The 21,632-nt window shown below is 40.4% G+C and overlaps 1 protein-coding gene across 1 annotated transcript in view; it reads right to left on the reverse strand.

Moving 5' to 3' along the window:
* LOC132260382 (transcription factor hamlet-like) overlaps positions 1-15,152 on the reverse strand; it is a 49,410-nt gene extending 34,258 nt beyond the window's left edge. The window contains exon 1 of the mRNA XM_059758448.1: positions 14,340-15,152. Coding sequence (XP_059614431.1) covers positions 14,340-14,376 — 37 coding nt within the window. The 5' untranslated portion in view covers positions 14,377-15,152. The remainder of the gene's footprint in view (positions 1-14,339) is intronic.
* Between the last annotated feature and the right edge of the window lie 6,480 nt (positions 15,153-21,632).

The raw sequence follows: 21,632 nt of genomic DNA on the forward strand, positions 1-21,632 counted from the left end.
TGCCGTCCAGAAACTGCGCAGACCGTTTGCACGACAAAGTGGTGAATGTTGTAAAGCATGGCAGGACCACAAGAGAAAATCCTCCACGAGGGCACACAAACAATAGAAAGACGATATGGGAAAAATTGGAACAACATAAATGAATTTATATCTGGTTGGGTATCAAATCGAATGATCGCAAATGACATGGCGCACGCCAGTTAACTTCCGGCGTATGATTTTTCATGAGGCATTGTTAGAGGGAGAGATTCTCCGGGGCTTTTCAGGATTCCCAAAAGACTTCCGCTCACCTTTAGCCAGGAGTGACAAAAAAGCAGAACTCCTCATGGTCTCCTCTTCATGTTGTACCACGCCTCCTCTGCCATATGTTAAATACATTGCTTGGCAGAGGAATGTTAATGCAAAAGTCTTTGCCATGTTTTCACCCTCCTTTCTGGTCTCATGTCAAGGGTAGGACATGGAATTGAGGAGTGCGATTGAATTTCGCGACTCTATTCCGCATTGTTTGACTCACCTTTTAGAGCATATTTTTTTACCATAACCTCCTCGATGATGGTTAGATAACTTGAGAGAATGTCAGTCAATGCCACGAGTTGAATAAATTCGCCCAAGAGTTGCAGCCAAATCAGCTGCTTGTTCTTCAGCTTCTCGCATTCGATTTTCTTTGAAGTGCCACAAGAATTCCTCAAGGAGTGTTAAGGGTTAATTCTACAGGCTTCTCTGTAGTTTTCATTCACGTGAGAGAGAGGGAGGGAAAATCTCAAGAATATTTCTTCACACTACTTGACCTCTATCGTCCATAGAAACTCATGGGATTTGGGATGAATCAAAGGAATACAGACGGTTGGAAAACTAGCAGAGTAATTCGTAGATCACTCGGAATTCTGTCTATTTAGAATTGCTCTCCTTGTTGGTCTCAAGTGACTCGTTGATGGCTTGAAAAAGTGTGTGAGAACTCTAAAGTCAGAAGCCAATTTCTTAGGCGAGATTCACTATCAAAAGACGCATATTTATGCTTGCACAGAAAGGATCTCAGCACACAAATAACAGGACTGTTAGGCCCCTGACGGCGATAATAATAGTCATTACACAGCCATTGAACGTCTCGAGGGCATTCGAAGGGACTCTGGAGGAATTTTTGGCGGGAAGTTCCTCTGCATTTCAGTTGGAAGTCGGTTCCACATCTCGCAAATAATGTGAACTTTTGCAATTATCCTCCATGTCGAGAGAGAGACTGATATTTTCCCACCCCTTTGCGCAGCACTTCTTGCTGATCTTCGACGAAATTATTGACGGAAAAAATTAAATATCAATTTTCTCCACTTGTTCCGAGTCACCCTCTTGACTTTTGAACCTACTTTATTGTTTATCATAAATCATAATCGCTCCCTTCCCAATGTTTTTTTTTCTCTCTCCTTACAGCGACGCAACATTAGATTACAATCTGTCTGCGTGATAAAACAACACAGACAAAATTGTTTTGATGCTCAAAAGCGGAAAATCCATAATCACCTCAGGAGAGAATGTTTCTGACAGTTGATAACACTTTCTGGCAAGTGTTGCGATGAGATTAAACAGCGATTTTCTCACTCTCGCCCGAGAAGAACATGCAAAAAGCCAGTGGGATGAAAAAGGGGGATGATTTTCACACTTTCATCCTACAGATAAATTTCCCAGTAGAGAATTTTCCAAAGGGGGGTGAAAGTGAAGAAAAGGGTGTGAATATGAGGAGGAAATGTCAGAGAACACACATCAACATCCCTTTTGGTGGCAAAAGGGAGACGATGAGGACATTCTGGAGATGAATTTTCAATGATTATATGATGGCACTGGGCGTTGTTTACCTCCCGGTGAGAAAATTAATTATCACACAACTTCCCAAAGAATCCTTCTCAACATGACTTTTTGTGCTTATCCTTTTTGCCTCTCCATTGCATGAAATTGAAAGATTCTCTCTCTCTCTCGCCATGGAAGTTTGTGCTGCTTTTGTGTCAATTATCATTTCAATTTTCCACACGAAGCGGAAATGGAATTTCTTTTTCACCTCCATTGTGGCTGAAATTAAATTGCAGGAAAACCCATATTTATTCTTTCTTCAACGAAAAAAATTTGAACTTCGCGATGTCTATTGTGATGTCTTTAATTGAATTCCGCCACCGCAAAAATTCTCGTGCAGTGTTTCTCAAACGGAAGGCAAAAGAGGAGTTCGAAATTGAGAAAGATACTAAAAGTGAGCAAAAGTATGCAAATACATCGTATTTTCGCATGTGTCTCATCATTATCTGCAAAGTCGTGTAAAATATGCGCCAACATTTCAACTTTTCATAAACATTGCGAACTCTTTCGCGCCCTAATCAGTCCTCCGAGCGTCACAGTGCTGAGTCGTCATCGCTTTATTGGTTAGGCTGATGACTCCATTTGTCGCGCAGGATGATCTCCAGTGAATGCAAATTGCCAGTCGATCATCGCATGCAACTCATTGTGTTATTATATTTGGCTTCTCAATGAAATACGATGCAGATCCCGTATTATTTTTACACTGTGAGGCGCAAAGTTTTATTCTTTTGTCACGTTCCCACTATTAAAAGAAGCCAGTGCAACAGATGAATAGGACGGCAAAGGGAGAGTTCATAATGACTAAATATTGTTGGAGTGCATTTGGAAGATCTCCAGTTTAAGTGGCTTTTCCATACAAGATATCTCTTGTTACACATTTCTCTGTCTCTCTGTGGTGGTAAACTGAAATCTCCGGCCACCACTTAGGAGCCTTTTTTATGCTTGACAGAGACATCGACAATTGAAAGTGATAAAAATTATGAATATGTTTATTATTTCGTAATGTTTCCCCTGTTCTTTTTCTTCTCCACTCAGTCTTCTCGCCGTGACTCCATCTCGACACAGTCCAGCGGAGTTTGTTTATAGTGTGAGGAAACATAATATAGTGAATTTCTACTTGACTCCTTTATGATCAGTCTCTTATTGATGCACTAACAGTAGCTTGAGAAAGTCAATTGTGACTTTTTCCTCATCTCTGAGGTCAGTAACCATGTAAATCAAACTCCCCATAAAACTGCGGCGGAGGCATTTCATGGCAATAGCGCCAGAGGAATGTGTTGAAAATGAGGAGCAGATTGAGTGGTCTTAAACAATAGAGTGGCGAGGCAGGAGGTTTTTCTCTGCTTATCTGGGGACTTATGGATGTCGACGGGGGAAAAAACCCAATTCATTAGAGCGCCAAAGTGTCAGCAGAAAAGAGGAGGAGAGACATCAAATCGAACATGTCCACGAGCTGAATTGATAGATGAGCTATTGGGTATATCACAATATGCTGACGTTGCTCAGTGTCACCGAACAATCAATCAACAATTAGTTAAAAAGAGATCAAAAATCAATTAAATTAGGTAAAGACCAAATGATAGCACAGCGCTCTTTTTCTCACTTGTAATTCGCCCAGAAAGTCAAGAGATAGTGTTATCAGTGATTCATCTATTTTATTTTACAGAAAAAAAAACTTTCTACTGAACTTTACGACTCTACGCAACTTTACGATCTTGTCTTGTAAGATAAGATGTCAAATTTTATATTAGAAAAACTGTGCAGGATAGTAATAGAAAAAAAGTGTTTAAGTAAAATCTAGATTGTTTAGGACAAGAATTATAATATACATTAAATGCACCAGATTGAGGTTATGTGTTTCCGGACAATCTTCTAAGGAAACTGATTGATTAATATAAGCTATGAAAAGCGTAAAATTGCAACCCAAATTCGTAGCTCATACGAATTGAAATACAAAATTTGTATAGTTGTAATGACCGCTTAGTTTGAGTTTCATATCAATTGAAAAAGTCTCAAATTTCCTTCAAAAATATAGGTGCCAAAATGAGCCAATAAACATTTTATTGTCATTGAGCCTCTTTATGCCGTGTCGGCTTTAATATAAATGCAGCATTTATAATAAAGCTAGTCCGACATGGACTTAAAAGTCGACTCAAACTGCGCGGTGGCGCATGCGTGTGGGCTGTCAAATTCTCACACACATCTTCACTGAACGTCATTCGTGACTGCGCGTCGCGTTGCGACGTGTTTCGATTTCAGTTTAAGCGCGTGTGTCCCGGTATCAACGCCATGGACTAAAATAAAGCCGAATATTGTTAAATGCTACATTAATGATAAATGCAGCATTTAACTTGGCCCGGCATAAAGAGGCTCATTGTCAGTTTTGGATGTAATCGATGTTGAATAATTTCTCAAAAACGCGCCTGTTCAAATGGATCTTGCCAATCGCATTGTTGAGCCTCACCCGCGCGAAGATTTCATAGATTTCGCAGCCGAGAGGAAGCACTAATGCACTTTCAATTGTACATGAGACAGTGGACATGAGTGTGAAGGAAGGAGTCACCCACGGAGTGGAAAATGGTGTATGAGACACGTGCAGTTCGTCACGGTGAATACACATTTTTTCCCTCGGCCCGTGTTGGGATTTGCAGGAAAAATATCTCAATAAAGATGAGAAGCAGCAGCAGATGCAACTTTAACCATGGAAAGCCACTTCACAATTAGCGAGGCATTATAAATAACAAACACCACAAGAGACGCGAGTGCAGAAAAAAGTTCTTTTGCTCGTCTGAAAAATGTATTCGAGACTCCATTCAACATTGAATGTTTCCTCGTAACTCATTGGCGGCTGATACGATCGCAAATAACGAACTTCTATTGTCTCTCAAACACTCAATAAAGACTCTTACTTGCTCTGTTATACTCGATCACATCAATTCTGAACCTTCAATGCCTTCGATTAATTTCCCACTAAACACTGGAAGAACGGGTAGATTTAAAAGTGTTCTTGTTCGAATTTTGCAGGATAATAAATGCAACTGAATTGAACTTTTACGAATGCACTCGACTCATTGTGCACGGAGTTCTTAAAATTTATTTTCAATAATCATTTCATTTGCCACTAACACTGTGTATATTTGTGTGGTGAAATATGAATGAAAAATTGTCCATTGAGAGGCACAAAGTGCTTTTTTAACGTTCCTTTTTTCCACCAGTGATAAATCTCGTGGGCCACATAAAATGTTGTAAACCCAGTAGCTGAACAACTTAATTGACTTGTTTCACGTGAAATCCGATCGGGGAGACACGAAAATCTATATTGATTTTGAGTATTCGACCACTCTCAATTGACTGTCTGATATGACTGTTGAGTGAAGGAAATACCCAAAAAATTGAGTCTATTAGGGCTTTATCGGAGGCTCAAGAAAAATGATACGATTGATGATTTTTCGATAACATAAATTTGACACGTTAATAGCGCGGTAATTGATAGTTTATGGCTCTTGCACTGCTAGCTTCTGACACGATGGAAGGAGGAGCAGAAGAGTGATAAGACTTTTTACACCCCGCGCACCAGATTTAACTAGCAAAGCCCCACGAAAAGCCGCAGGGAATTAGGAAGGTGGAAAAGGTGAAGAAAGCTGAAATTGCTACAAGTGCGAAGCCACTTGACATGATATCGTTATTATCATGACATGAAACCTCGAAAGACAATCCCATCATGTCATCATTCACGTTTTTATCAGGAATATCATGCATATCCCGATCAAGAGGTTCGTCGATAGACGCAATATTTACACAGGCGCATGAGCGTAGGGAATATTTCACAGAAAATCTAAGACGGAGCTTGAAAATTCATCAAAAATACTTCTTTCTGCATTTTCAACTAGGTAAATACGCAAGATTGAGCTGAAAAATGCTTCTTCGAATCCTGCCTACGTCAATGCTCAGGCGTGTATATCGAAAATATTATCTCACTCACGAATTTTGTGTTAGAATTCATGTAAACACTGATGAAATGACTTACGATAATTTTTGCCCGGAATTGTCAACTGAACTGATGAGACATCAATGTAAACAGCGCGATAAAAAGATATTTCGCGCATATTGATTGACTTCTGTTGAGATGCTCTTTGGCGATATGCGCCGATAAAAATGTGTGGTGGCGATATTCGTCCATTTCGAACGATCAGTTCCTTCACGAAGAGACAGAAGCGAAAAATTTTGCTGATAAAGTCTTTTGCGGTTGAATGTGATTCAACCACAAAATCGTAATCGATTTACATTCGATGACACTTTTATTGTGACTGATGAGCAACACGGAATATATTCACTGTCTTACCAAAAGTGGGGGATTTGTTTCTCAAGAAGAACACACACGCACACACAAACACTGTGAGAAGGTGAGGAAAGCGCGTGCAGATAAGATGCCGAAAATCCTTGACAAACACTCTGAATTGCGATTGGAGTTTGCAAAAAGCGTCCAACTTGTGCAGCGTTTGCTTGAGGATTAAGAGAAAAAAGGCATTTTCGTGTGCTTCTCTATCAATTCTGTGCGAATGACATCCGCTGCTTATGCGGTTTAGAAGTGCTCGCGTTGCCTCTCTTTTCGCACAACTCCATATTGACTTGTTCTTCCCGATGATTAACTGCCCGTCTTATCTGGCTGACTGTTCCTCGAGGAGGACGGATTGAAGATTATTTGCCGGATTTTCCACACATGCCCGAAAAAAAAGCCAACACAGAAGTGAAATTATTTTGAATATTATCTCCGCACAGAAATTATCACTCGTCCCAGTCTTCTCATGAATTCCCGAGAAGTCCAAGAGGAAGGCAATTGTGTGCCATCTCACTCACTTGAAAATCACTTGTCGATTCCGTTTTCTGACACACTTTGTGTGAAAAAAAATGTCAAAGCATTATCACTTCAATTTCAAATGAAATTCCCCATTTATCTCATCCTTCCCACGCATTAGACCCTCGCTCAGCACATATCTCTGAATGTTTCTCGTTCTATAAACACCACAATTATTCATATGACGCCTCAAATTAATATTTCTTTTCCAGATTCATCGCACTTCAGAATAAAATGTGTGTAAAAAAAAACTTGTAAGACAATTTTTCCTACATGTGCATCAAACATAGAATTGAATGTCAAGATGATCAAATAAACGTTTATACAAGGGGGAGATAATGTGCCTTAAATCTGTACACAATTTTCTGACACCAGTGCATTTTCCACCGGATTCTAGTCCTCTTCAACTGTTTTTATTTTTCGTTTTTGACTTATCACAATCTAATCCAAGATGTCCGATTGTAAGAAATTATAAGAACACCTCTTTGTACTAATTTTGATCATTTTAAACCAGGATGTGAGAAATTATAGCGAAAATCACAATTTTTTCTGCTGAATAATGACGTTGAATTTGCCGCTTAAATACAGAAATTGCGGAAAACCCAAACCAAAGAGATATTGAATTGATTTGAAGTTTTTCTAACGCAAATGGTCAATTTTGTCCACAAAAAGAGACATATTTTCTGCTTAAATACAAATTGCATGAGTTTAAGGGTTATTTTATCACTGGAATCAGTTTTAAATAAATCGTATAACCTAGAAAAAGGAGTAAATTTGATTTTTCAATCTCGTCTGAATTCTAGCATCACAATAAGGATAGATCAAGGGATCATCTGTGATCTCTTGCTCCCTAAAGGAATGTAACTATCGGTATTGATTTAAATAAAGGTTAGTTCATTGGCCTCTCAATACCCACAATCATAAACGTACCCCTTTTCTGATGGTTATTGATTAATGTTCTTGGCAAACAATGGAGAGTTTCTTGTCTCTCATTTTGGGCTATTGAGTGTGCATGGAAATTTTTGATAGCCTATCAAAATAGGAAGCCAGCAAACACCTGAAGGCGAAAATTGCACCCTCAAAACATACTAATTAACTCTCCTTTCTCTCCCATCTTCATGCCATTCTGTAGGCAGTTGTAAGATTTCTATCTTTGTGTATCCATCACAAAGCAATTTTGGGCGAATCAACCCTCACAATAGCCCAAATATCACGCGGGGTGGGCATCAAAGTGGAGTGCAGCAATGGCTTTCAATCATTGTATCACCTCATTTGAAACAAGTGCTCTCACGTTTTCGTGGGTTGCGCGCCTTCCGGTCGCTTCACGGCAACCCAGAAGTAATTAAGTGATGAAACCAAATCGAATAAAAGGAGATCCTTCGGTTCTCTTGTTGCCCCAATTGTTGACTCTTGTTCAAATTCAATTATTCCCAGTTATCACGCAAAGTCGTTTTTTATTCGCTCCGCGTTTTTTTTTCTCCCTGGCGAAGGGCGAAGAAAAATGCAAACGCTCAAAAACATTTGGTGCAAATGAGTTGGAAATCAGAGTGTCTGTTTTATGGTTAAACTTTTAATTAAGAAATCACAGTTGAGGAGAGAAAAGGAGCTCATCGAGGAGTCTAATGTGCACGCAACAATTTTCCACCCTCAGCCAATGTCTGTCGCCTCTGCTTTCGCATATTCGAAGGGGTGGACGAGCGATATGCGGAATATTGCTTTGGATGGCGAATAAATATGTGTCAACAGCAAAATTTAAAGTTATCACCAAGGGTGGCCGGAGAGGAGGGAATCCCTTGGCGAGGAGGCGTTAGGAGGGATGGGAAAACATATGTAGGAGACAAAATTGAATATTAACACCCCTCCTCGGAGATGATCGTAAATAATTCGAACACATTTATTATCTCATCTATGTCAGATTATCACAAATTTCAAGGGAAGTCTCGTACGCGCTTTCCAAACGCCGCAACGCAGGGAAAAATTCACCCCTTGTCGTGCCACCGAATTTATTGTCACGGGCTTAAATTAACATTTTAATATTTTCGCCTCTGTGGAAATGCACGGCGCGATAATACAAAATTATTCGCATATCATTTTGTCACAGTGTCAATCCGCCAGGTGTTGTCTGAGGTACATCGAGTTGGTATAACACAATTAGTGGAAAGTGTCTCGCCATAGAGGAATTTTTTACTGCCTTCCACGCATCATGACAATAGACACGCCGCTCTGGAGGAAGAAGACCCTTAAATTATAGCGTACGAAACTGGTTTTTCGGCCTCATATTCGCCTTCTTCACGTGAAACCCGATGCCGTATCATTATGTCCTCTCGCCGAGGCTCCTTCCTTCCCAAAAATGTTATTTGCCAGATGATGAATGTAACAATGGCCCGGGAAGATTGATGATGAGCACGCGCCCAAATTTCAATTCTCCATCAAGAGATTCTACGTGGGACAGCACTTTCCATTCAGCCCTCCTTTCGCCGCACATCAAGTGGAAAGTGGAAGTGATGTCATGAGGATTGATTAAATCACTCCCAAGGATTACTCTTGCCTCACTATCACTGTCACGCGGGCTTCAACGCCAAAGCGAGCGCGTCTCGTATTGACTAGCCAAAGTTGAATTGGATGAGGAACTTCCGTGCATCAACCGTGTTTGACTGGTCTTTTCTGCATGGGATGGAAGAAAAGTGTAATTTTCGATTATCTCGATGGCAGCGCAATTTCCTGTCTGACATGCCAAAAAGCTGCATGAAATTGTATTAAATGCACTCACCGCGGCCTCTAGCTTATTTCTATCTGTTTTGGGGAATTGTTCTTGACAAGTTCCTCAACAAACTGACTGCAAGACGCTCAACTCGCCTCTGCCCTCCATGACTTTTCGTCTAAATCACTGGATGAGTCTTGCGATTGAGTGGCGTGTGTGCCAAAACCGTAGAAATTGCTCATTCCGAAATTTTCGCTCTTGGCTCGCTTTCGAAGATTCTTCACTTTTGTAACAAGTCAATGTAAATTGACTGATCCGCTAATGAAAATTGACTTCAAAAATTAGCAACTGAAATATTCTAAACAAGGGGAAAGTAACCAGCCGATTTTTTTTGAAGAACCTTTTTGGTTTCAATTGAATATTAAAATTATTGATTTTTACTCTGTATTAAAAAAAAATTAAATAATCAAAATTTGAATAAAAGTTTTAAAAAAGGTGATTTTCCAAGTAAAAATGTAAGATAATCAAATATTAAAAATTTTCAACAAAGTATTAAAAAAAACAAATTATTTAATTCAATTCAAATTTTGATTGAAATGTTCGGAAAAAAACAAAAAAATTCATGCAATAATCAAATATTTAAATATTATTTTGCCATAATCAAAAAATGATCACAAAATTATTGGCCTGAAATCGTGAGAATTTCCACAAATTTCAGGTCATTTGTGAAATATGTTCGCCAGAGTTTTAGGTTTGCTGTTCTTGCATCTGAAAAGCTCATTTCTACACCCCGTTCTTCGCCCACGTCACAACTCATGATATAGCAATAATTTTCACATATATAAGAAAACCGTTTCGATGTCCCAATTAACTTTATAATGACACGCGGAGCCCAAGAGATCGGTAATCAAGATTACAAGCAGGCAAAGTTTCTTCTCACTATTTTATACTTTTCCCTCCCACAGTATTAATGGTTTGGAGGTGGGCAGAAAAAAGGCGAACATGAGAATATAAAAAGTCTCCTACTCCCTGTGAATTTTTCAAGGAGGGGGCGCAACTCACCCCTTGTCCACTTTCACATACAACTTGATTACTTCATGTACTTCATTTGCGTTATGCGAGCAAGAGGGGTCAATTGTATAAGATATTCATCATCGTACACACTTGGGTAATATTTTTATAAAAGAGAAAATATAAGTGAATAAATTAATTATTTGTACAAGACACGAAATATGTAGATAATATATGCCATAAATAGACTGAAAGAAGTGGTGGAGAAGAACAGAAATCATGCGATGTGATTTCTTTTGCTGCCTTCAGGCCATTCCATCGGAGACATTAGTTACAGATACAATAAAAAACGACACCCCCTTTCGCCAGTCCACCGAGGATCGCGATGTTTGGGCTCTACTTGACGAAATTGCCACAATTACATGTGAAATTGGAGTTTCAATTCCACCACTGATCCCACCGACTCATCAATCATGTGGAAAAGTGGGAATTGATCGCCAGAAACGTGTCCAAATCGTGGGCAAAAACAGAGAGAGTGATGAGTGGAATTTTCGTGTAATCACCATCAAAAATACACATTCTATTGCAAGACTATCTGACTACGTGAGGCGTGGTAATGCCAAAGATCTCTGATAGTTATCGAGAGGTTTTCACTTCAAACACTCCACCTGATAACGGCCTTAATTCCTCATATTGCAAAATACCCCCGAGACACCATGTGGATGTGTTTGACTTCGGGGGGCCTGCAATTTGCTGCAAAGTTGAAGACATTTTCCCGAAAATTCATTATCCAGCGCTGTCATGACCCGCGAAGCGAGTGCCGTGCTGCTCAAATCCATAAACTTTATCATTTCCAGTGAAATTAAAATACGAAAATTTCCAATCAAATGTGATAATTAAAATTTCTCACCCGCGAACATTGGTGGAAAAGTCTCTCCGCCATCGAGCAAGTGGTAAAAATATGCCGTACGAGTTAGAGTCTTGGCTTGAGCGCCAAGAATGTCACCATAAAGTAAGTGCCTGAGCGGGGGCGACGAAGTGTATTTGGAGCAGAGAAATTAACTAATTGAGTGACAGATGCAGCAAACAACTTCTCCGAAGAAAATTATACACCAAAGTGTAAATCTCAGCTCAGGCTCGATAATTAAAATGATAATGGTTTAATTAAAATGGAGGAAGATTGCCTAAAGTCGTCAATAATTTTATCCCTGGGGCGCACAGATTTGAGCAAAAAAGGCATGAAATACCGACTTGGCAAGTGGCCAGTCACTTAATTAAAGTCATTTTTTACTCTTTCTTCTCGTGCTGAGGAATCAAATTAATTTTAACAAGGATTCTCAAGCACGTTCCCAAGAATTTACTCAAGCCAGATGACGTTATGACTATTATTATGGAACATCGCAACATCTTTCCTAATTAACCATAAACAAATGTAACGCATTTAACAGTGGCTTGAGAAACTTGTGATCTTCAGAAGAATTATTACATTGAGAATTTTCACATGAACATCAATGAATGATTATCAAAGTCATGCAAATGAAACTGAACTCGTTTTTATCATTTATGATTTTTAAAATATTCAAACAGTCAAAAATTCCTATAAATCCCAATAAAATCAACTGAAAAAATTCAAAAATAATTATTATAAAGAACTCTAAAATGATTTTGACTCTTCAATTCATACGTCAAAATGTAATAATTTATTTATTTCTACAATTTTTGCTTTTTTTACTTAATATTTTTTTGACTTGGAGGCTCGCATTAACGCTAAGATGGCGATGGACGCACAAGCAAGAAGTGAATTTTATAATTCTAGCTCTAATCAGAGAGAAGAAAACATCTCAACTGAAGCGTTAATTTCAATCTCCAAGTGATTAATCGTAGTTCAGAAGGATAATGTCCTTCGATATGTCTTTCTAAGTTATTACGCTGTTTTCTAGGGATGTTTCGTGATGTGCACAAAGAAAAGGCATCGAGACTCAAGGAGGGGCAGTTCAGAGGCCACAGACTAAGAAAGTTTGCATGTGTTTTCTTTGTCATGCAAACCGTTGTCAACTCGTTATCACCAAATGAAATCTATTGAAGCTCTTTCACAACTCAAACTCTCCTCTCGTGTTGGTCACCCAAAGAGAATTTACAGCATGAGCTTGCCTCCTCTTCTAGTCATTTCATTTGCACACATTTTACCTTTCTCCCAACTTGCCTCACATGTGGCGGAGGATTGTTGAGTGTGGGGTGTTGTGGAGACTCACCCTCGAAGCCAATTTCAATGTTTATAGCGTTGAAATGTTCACTTTTTTAAACTACAAGTTCAGGCCTATGATTTTCTATGCAAATACCGGTGGGGAGAGCACTTTAACAATTCTCGTGCACCATTTTTCCTTCTTTTATTGCTATTATAATGGAATTATAGAGAAATGTTGGAGAGTTCAATGACGAAGATTTTTCTAAGGGTAAAAACTGTAACACACAAGCAAACACACCCCAACCTTTGGGCTTCACTGAAGGAAATGTGCCGAATATTTGGCGAATATTTACTGCAGTGACTGATAGTGAGATTCTGCTGACATCTTTGCTACACGTTTGAGCAAGAATTTGATGATTTTTCATAATGTTGCATATGTCAAGAGGAAGATCATTGTGATAGCACAAGTCTAAACAAAACGAATTGTATCAATTTGTCTGGCGCCTATATCGAAATCAATGAACAAAATTCAGCATAAATTAATACAATCTTAATGATCGGAAGCCATCCAATGTCAGAACAAGCGATAAGAGCTCAGCGTCACTCAATCCAAAATGCGTGTAACTGATTAGCGATACGGGCAGAATTGCAATTACAAATGACGATGAAGTATGGCCAAGGAGCTGTGCAACATGATCGATTTGCCTGAGTTTCACGAAGGGGTGAGAGACGCAGGAATGCATAATGAAAGTGGAGCAAGGGTTCTTAGAAGAAAAAAAAAGTCTCTCGCGCCCACCATTCAAGATATGAATATATAATTTATTAATATTTTAAAGAAAATGACGCTTTTTAATTGTTAATGCTGCTATAGCGTGATTATTCACATGACAAAACCTTGCAGGCATTGATTTTTTCTTCAATCTCATGACAAAAGGCACGAATTTAGCTTCGACTAGTTGCACGTGATTGTGAACAAGTTGCTTGCAATTGAGCGTGCAACTTGACTCTCAGAAATGCGTAGTGGAAATTAAATGAAATTACTTTGTTCAGGAGTCTTATAGGAAAACTAATCTGCAACTTTTGTGGAAGAAAAAAAAACAGATTGACTTTAATCAAAATCAACAAAACTGTCTTTCAACATTGAATTCAATTAAAATTGAATTTCTATGAAAATCTATTAATTGTCTTATTGAAACAACCGAAAGGAAAAAGGTTAAAAACTCTAATCAAACCATAACTTCCAATTTCGGTCGATGAAAATTACATCTTGTGGTGCTGAATCGACATAAACGGCACAGAAAAGGTGACGAACAACCAGAGAAACTCACGCAGCTCATGCATGAGCAGCAAAAAGGAGGCACAATCAAATATTATCAATGGCATATTCACTTGTTTTCGGGGTCCCTCGAGAGAGGAAATGAAATATCTTATCTTCCCAGAAATACCGCATCTTGCCTCATCTCAGAATGCACACTTTTTATTGCGCCTTCCTTCCACATCTCGTGGGTTCAGACAATGGGAAGAGAGACAATATGAGAAATTCGAAGACAATCTCCTGAAGAGGGAGGAAGAGCGGGGCAAAGAAGGTGAATCAAGGATTTTAGATTACGTGTACTCGTGTCCTTAGAACACAATGATGACACGGCGCACAATAAAGGACAGGATGCGAAGGAAACTGAATACACCGTCGGCTTCGGAACAGGAAAGACACTGGCTTTTTTCTTCGGCTCTGAAAATCGGGACAAACTCACCTTGAGTGAATCTTCGAGCGATGGATTTTGATCGCATTTTATCACAGCAAGTGATCGACACTCTTCAGTTCTTCACCTATTATTGCAACACTTTCAATTTTGCATCTTCCAAGATTGTCGGCTTGAAGTTAATCTGGTCAGGGATTGTGGACGGAGGGAAGTTGGCCGACTTCCTGGAGGGCCGCGAAATCAGTCATGGCAGCATTGCACTTCACATATAGTCCTCCGGATGGAAGCCCTGCATTGAGGCTTGAAAAGCTGTGCCGATTCCCGATATCACTTCAGGCAATTTGCGTCATTTTCCCCGACAATTGTGCGCAAGAACCTCAGCAGATCCTGAGACAATGGATGAAACGCCCTGTTGCAGATTTGCAATGCGGGAAAGAAAAGCACACGCACGGATTCCTCGCGAACCGACGAGTTCTTTCAAACCACTTTGGACGTCGTCTCCCACCTTTCTGTGGGATAAAAGCGCACACGGTGATGTGATATGGAATTATTTGGTTGTGGTATTAGTCAGTGAGACTCTCTCACCGAAAAGCTTATTTTCTCCTTTGGGGTCTTTTTCCACCGTCTTTTCCACTCTCTCACTCACACGGCTTTCCTCCCTTTTTGCCACTATGCCATGTTTTCTTTTTTACAACATGGGCAATAATAATAAAAACGCGATGGCGAGAAGGGGTGGCGGAGAAAAAATTGATATAAATTGTCCCCACTATGCCGGCGCGGCCGAGGAAGAGTGTCGCCGCGGAGTCCTCGCGGATGAGCGCCCAAGGGGGAGAGAGAGCACGTCTGTATACACACTTTGCCACGAGTCACAGTCAACTGGACGCTCAGCTCCTCAGTGTGTGTCACGACGCGGATTTCCCGACCGCAAGTGCACCCACACTGGAATCGCGCGCGTTACAAAGCGCGCAAGTGGACACTCTTCGCCTCGTCAGTCTCTAAACTTGCCAAACAAACCCATCCCCACGGACATGTTGCACTCGCCGTGGTAACTGATAAATCACCCATCAACTCGCCTGCGAAAACCCTGCACTTACGCCAAGCCGCGCTTTCAGACTTGAGAGTGCCGCGAATTGACGACGAAGTGTTTCTATTGATTAGTTTCTCTTGGGTCTTTATTCTTATCCAGGTCTTTATTTTGATATATTCTTCTACGTTGTGTGACTTTTTAATGACCAAATGACGTCTTAAAGTAGAAAATCTTTCATATAAATTGAAATAATTTCTTTTTAATAATATAATTGCGCATTTGAGCTCAATGAAAATGGAGATTCTGAAAGCTGAGTGGTGAAAAACCGAGCTAAAGTTAAGCATAACCGAACTTTATATTATTTGACATCTCTAATTCTAAAAGCAAAGATAGACTTAAGAATGATCTCGTGGTTTGTTTCTTAAAGTATGTGTAAAAAACGAAAAACCTCGAGATTATCCTTAAGTCTGTATTCGCTCTAAGGGTGTTGTTGGTAAGTTAGTGAACTTACCAACACTTATCGATATAAAATGCATGAAATTCCTTTTTTCACAAGGTTTTAGAGGAAAAATAGGACTTATATGAAACAATATGGACTAAATAATCCTTATATTGTTAATTTTAGGTATTTCACCCCTATAAATGTGCTAAAACTGGATTAAAATTAATTGTCGGTAACTTTAAAGCTAGTGGAAAATGAAGCTAAGCTAAAAAATACTAATGAAATTCAATCAAGAATGCGATTATCTCCTCCTTGGCAAAGACAAGGGCAAAAAGCACCAACAAAAATAAATATGGTTAGAAATTCTGGATAATCTGGTCAAAATCATAAGGAAAATACACATTAACCAATAGAATGTCCTTAAAATATAAATGAAAATCATAAATATTGCATTTTCCGTGCAAGAAAATATAATTTAAGAGCCAAAATTCACTTGCACAGCATAGTTATGATGTTTAGAGCCTCAGTAAAGTTGCAAGAAATACTGGTCAGAGTGACCAGAACCAATCGTGAGTTATTTATGTCTGGACCATTCAAGTGTTAAATTATCCTGCTAACTTAGGAGGGCTTTAGAGGTCGTTTCTAGAGTATTGAAAATCTCTGATCACTGGCTTTTCCCAAAAAAAAAAACGCAGGAAATATCACAATTACACACATTTCTAATAATATGTTATTTGAAATGGATAAATACATGTGATTGTGTGGAAAAAAAACTGGAACGTGACCCAAAGCATATGAGCTATGAAAATTGTGTCTCACATCTCGCAGAAAGAGTCGAGAAAGTTTGCCTTTTCTCCGAGATGTCTTGCTTGGGAGTGAAATTAGAAGTCCGGCGGGATGTTGTAGTCAAACAGCCAAGAAAACTTCCACCCACACGCAATTGTGCCGGGAAAAGTTGTGCGAAAATTTTACCCATGAATTGGGTGTTGAATGATTTATTGACCTCATCGAATGGGAATTTCGATGTCAAGGTTTCGAGTGGGAAATTTCAAGCATTTCACAGGAGCGCGCTGTGCTCCATTTTCGATCGTATTCTGGAGGTGTTTTCCTTCCAATACACTTTGTAGGTCAATCAATTGGGTTAAGAGCTGTGTTTCGTAGATCTTTAAGTTTAAGAGGTATTTAGGAGAAAGAAAAATCTAGAGCCGATCATTAGAGTGCGGAAGATTGCGCGGAGCGCTGGAAAAGGGATTAGTTAAGGACTGCGGATGAGCGAAGATGGGAGGAAGTGTGTGTGTGCGGGTTGACAGAGGAGCTTCTGTACAAATGCACAACACACGTCAAAGAGAGAAGCAAGACAGATGGGAGAAGCGAATGGAAAGAAAAGAATGAAGAAGACTTTATGTGATATTTTCTGTGTGACTCTTTCAAACGCATGCGTCAATATTAGACCACGCCTGCCTGTGGTTTTATCACTGTTTCTCACTTTGATATCATGGTCGCTCAATTGTGGGTGGAATTGGGTGGCGAGCACCTCACTTTCCTCCGCTTTTCCGCAGCCACAGCGCGAATGTCTCCGCAGCTCGGTGGCGCGGAGGACAAAAGGAAGTGATAGGGTCTCTTTGCCAGCTGCTAAGCCCAGTCATTTGCATTTCCCATCATCGCGACTCCTCGGCGAGCGTCTCAGCAGCGTGGCGGGCTTCGGAGCTTGTGGAGCGCTGATCTCCCGCCTGCGACAGTGTGGGTGTCGGGCGGCGAGAAAGAGATGACTCGCGTGGAGCCATCGGAATTGATTCTTCGCCAAATATCATGATACCTTGCGCTCGTCTCATCTTCCCTGGGCCTTCTCTCCCATCCAGTCCGCTGCTCCCCAGTGTAGGCGGAGTCTTCGTCTATCTTTCTCTCTCTCCAAATGGAATTTCCAGGCAGAAAAATGATACGATGATGCATCCCAGTGACTCTTCCCTTGTGGCATTTCATTCGTTTTGCTTACGCAGCCAGACTGCCAGCGAGGAGATTTAACCAATGATAACAACGGGATGCGCCCTCAAGCCACCCTCTCCGTCACTCGCTTCACCCCTTCGGATGGGGATGGAATCGATGCTCATGCGAGAGCGCTCAAATCAGAATTATGATTTCAATTGATTCTCCGTCTGTCATTGTGAATGATTTCTGCAATAATTCTCTCATTATCGCGACCACAGAGAGAACGGGCGAATTGGGTGGGATGATGAGGAGAGCCTCAAAGTGGTTCTCGATGTTTTTTCACGTCATTCCACCCCTTTAGGCACTCATAACGGCATTCTTGCCGCCAACACTCTGTGTTTTCAGCGCAAAACAGCTACTGGCATTCAATTGATGGGAAATTTTAGAAATTTTTTATGGATCTTCGGATGTTTTTAGAAGTTTTTTTTTTACAAAATAAGAGGATTCTTTTGAACATCAGAAGTTCTTTACTAAAATTTCTGTCCCAGCGAACTCACTTAGCTGAGAATTTTATCGTGCTCGATATCTGCTCGCAAAAGCGTTTTTTTTCAGGTCAATGTTAAAGAATTATTCACGATCGTAGAGGCGAATAGTAAAAGTTTTTTTTTATGTTACCCAAAGGTCTGTGAGACGGAATTTGGGGGATTCCCATTGAATATGCTAAGAAAAGTGCTTTTATCTGCACAAAGCTCAGCAGGAAGTGGCCAGAATCTATGAAAAAATGATCAAATTGTGCTCTCAGAAGGCGATAAATTCACAAATCGTCTGAGTGCTCGATTATGAGCACTTTGACTCAGCAGTGAATCAGCTTAAAAACATGCTGTGTTCGCTGGGGTTCTTGAAATACTTGCATCGTTATTCTGAAAACTTCAAAAACAACTTAGAACTTCCTTCTATTCTAGTATGTTTCACAGACTCTCGACAGTCATTTCCTTGATCTTTCGTCGTGAAGCTTTCCGTTGTAAACTCTGTGAATCTCTGTGTTCGCAAACTCAACGTCGTTTGTCTGGGCGTTCCTATTCTTGCCATGGCAAAGGCAGCATGATAGAATATCTGTGGGCTCTGAATTTTCAGCGAGTCCTCGCTGACTCTCGTGCAGGAGCTCAAGGAGGAGGTGAAGAGGGAGAGTATGGAAAAAAAGAGCAATCGTTAAATGAAAAGTCGCTGTTAAATCGCTCTTTTTCTCCCCCTCATTTTTGCAACAAACACACTCCATTGAAAACACACACAAAACACGCGGTTGTGGTTTAATCGAATTTTTACTGCACTCAATCCTTTGTTCATCCAGCTTGAGACGAGGGTGGCATTTTTGCGCTGAGAATCTCTCAATACGCGGAAAAATTGTTGTAATTTCTCTGGTGAATAGCGCAAGAATATCCCATTGAGATTCCCTTTCACATTCACTAAACTCTCCTTTTGTCGAGCGATAAAGTATTAATTAAGGCCGTTTACCGAGTGACGAAGGGGGCTGATAAACTATCACACTTTCGTGATGGAGCAATAAAACTACCCCCACATTGAATTTTATTATTTATACAACTGTATTTTGCCCTTCTTCACTCCTCTTCTGCATCACCGCAGGAATATCCGAACCGGATGGAGCATATGCGCGTCCTTTTTTCCAATCAATTCCTCTCGCAAGACACTCTTGGCCTCTGCCCTGTCGACGGTGAACCCGATTTTGTGGAACACACAGATGCGTGGCTAATGCGAGGCCTCTTTGTCGGGGCGACAGCGTAAAATTAGGTAAGAATTGCGTGCAACCAAATGTCTGAATTTTCCCATATTGACCCCTTCGAGAGCAGCTCTTATTGAAATAAAAAAAAAACCTCAGAGGACAACTCACAAATTGGTGTCTTTATGCATCAGTTAGGCCTCCTCCAAGTCGAGTGCCTCACAATGAGAAAGTTATTCAAGATTAATGGCTTGTTTGCATTCAATTTGGATGTGAAAATATGAAATAACATTGAAAAGTCTAAGCAAAGTAGAGTTGTAAAAGGTGTACACCTTCTTTAAAAGTTTGAATAATCACTAAATTAGGGTAATAACGCAATTTTTACTTTCAAAGTTCGGCAAGTATTATCCTAATAAAAATCCAATAAGAACTTTGACTGCTATCGATTGGTTCTCAAAGCTTTATGAAGTTTAATTTTTAGAGATTGCGTGAATCAACAATTTAGGATTCTACCTGGGCTTTTTCTTCAAGAGCAATTGCCACATGAAGCAAGCGTCTATATCATTTGTTAAAGCGTTTATCGCAGAAAAATCTCACGTCTGAAAAGCCCATTCGTGAAGCTTTGACGTATGAAAGTGTGAAGTTGGCAGCGGCGATATAGGAAGATAAATTCCCACGCATTTCTCATTACTGGGTCGCAATAAAAGTTTATATCCACCTACAAGTTTTTGGGCATTCTCCAGATAATATGAGTCCTAAAAATCCACTTTCGCCCCCCGGCCGCGCGCGTGTGTGTGTGTTTGTGTTTGTGTGCGGAGAGTCAGTGGTGAACTCGTAACATTTGGGAGGGTGTCTCGTGATTTGGTGTCATAAAAATTTGTCGCAATCGTCGCAGAAATCAAGGTGCGATTGGAGGAGCCTTCCCATGAATATGGATCGAGCCACTTTTTTCGCCTGAGTCTTGTCGCTCAGCTTTATCTCCGCCCGCCGCCCCGCCAAAATGGTCAACGTCCAAGAGCGGCCTAAACTGGCGCTGTAATGACGATAAATGCGGAGAGTGGATGGGTGAGATCGCGAGGACACCCTTGCGTGGCTCAACTCGATGGGGTGCCACCGGTCAAAGCACCAATCATTTCTATATTCCGAACACTCCACGCGCAGAGACACGCACTTCCGTCCGCAATACTCGTTACTGTCCCTATCCGCAACGCGACCCCGCAGAGGGTGGGCCGGGGGGATGTCGCCGCCGATGGGTCGGCAGTCAAATGGCCACTAAACAGAGTCATGCTCATTTTCATACCGCACACCCTCCACCCCACCGCCCGCGCGCGCTGGATGTCCGGGAGGGCGCCTTTGAGGACGCTTTCAGGGCTGACCGCACTTGAGGCCCAAGACAGGCAGGCATACGCGTTTATCTGATTCACCGAAGCCTCTGGAGCGGAGCCAATTGAGGCTAATGGCTGAAAGGCACCCGACGAAGGTCGAAAGTGTGACGAAGATTGTATTCATTCTAACCGAAACCTAATCCTCACACATTCAGTATCATCTTGTATAGGAGTTTCTGAGTAACTTCCTCTACTTGAAAGAATTGACGTACTTTCAGCCCTTCCCAATCAATAGCACGATTTTGTACACAGCTTCAGTAAATCCTTCTTTCTCTCTGTTCAATTTCTAGTCATAAGGCAGGGAATTGTGGCTTTATGCTTCTTAGTACTTCACACATTTGTCGGGGTGTGTACTACTCTCACATTGTAACACTTTGAGAAGGTGAATTTCACTCTTTTCACGGTTCCAAGACTCAAGCTCTTCATTCCTCATGGCGTTCGACTTCTCTTTATTCGTGTCCTTTTCCTTCCTGTCTTTGCGAGTCTCGTTGTGCTGAAGTAGCGAAGACGCATTCTCCGAAGCTCGCTCTTTGTTGATGGAACAAACTTCCTTGTGTTCTCATGAATGAAAAATACACATATTCTATTCTAGGTTTGAAATGAAAGTTTCTCTATTTATTACACATTTGTTTATCGATCTCTTTATCTTTGCGATAGAATAATTTCTCCAAGAAAAATAATAAACAAATCTATTATTTCAGGTTATGCGAGGTATTAAAGCTTCTGTATTTTATGAGAAAATGATCTTCAAACAGTTTTGTAGCATTTCACTATGGCTCAATATACAATCTTTGCTCTTTATCCTTTTCCATCCTGAAATATAGTTAAT

The sequence above is a fragment of the Phlebotomus argentipes genome, unplaced genomic scaffold, assembly GCF_947086385.1.
Source record: "Phlebotomus argentipes unplaced genomic scaffold, Phlebotomus argentipes genome assembly scaffold_18, whole genome shotgun sequence".
NCBI lineage: Eukaryota > Metazoa > Arthropoda > Insecta > Diptera > Psychodidae > Phlebotomus > Phlebotomus argentipes.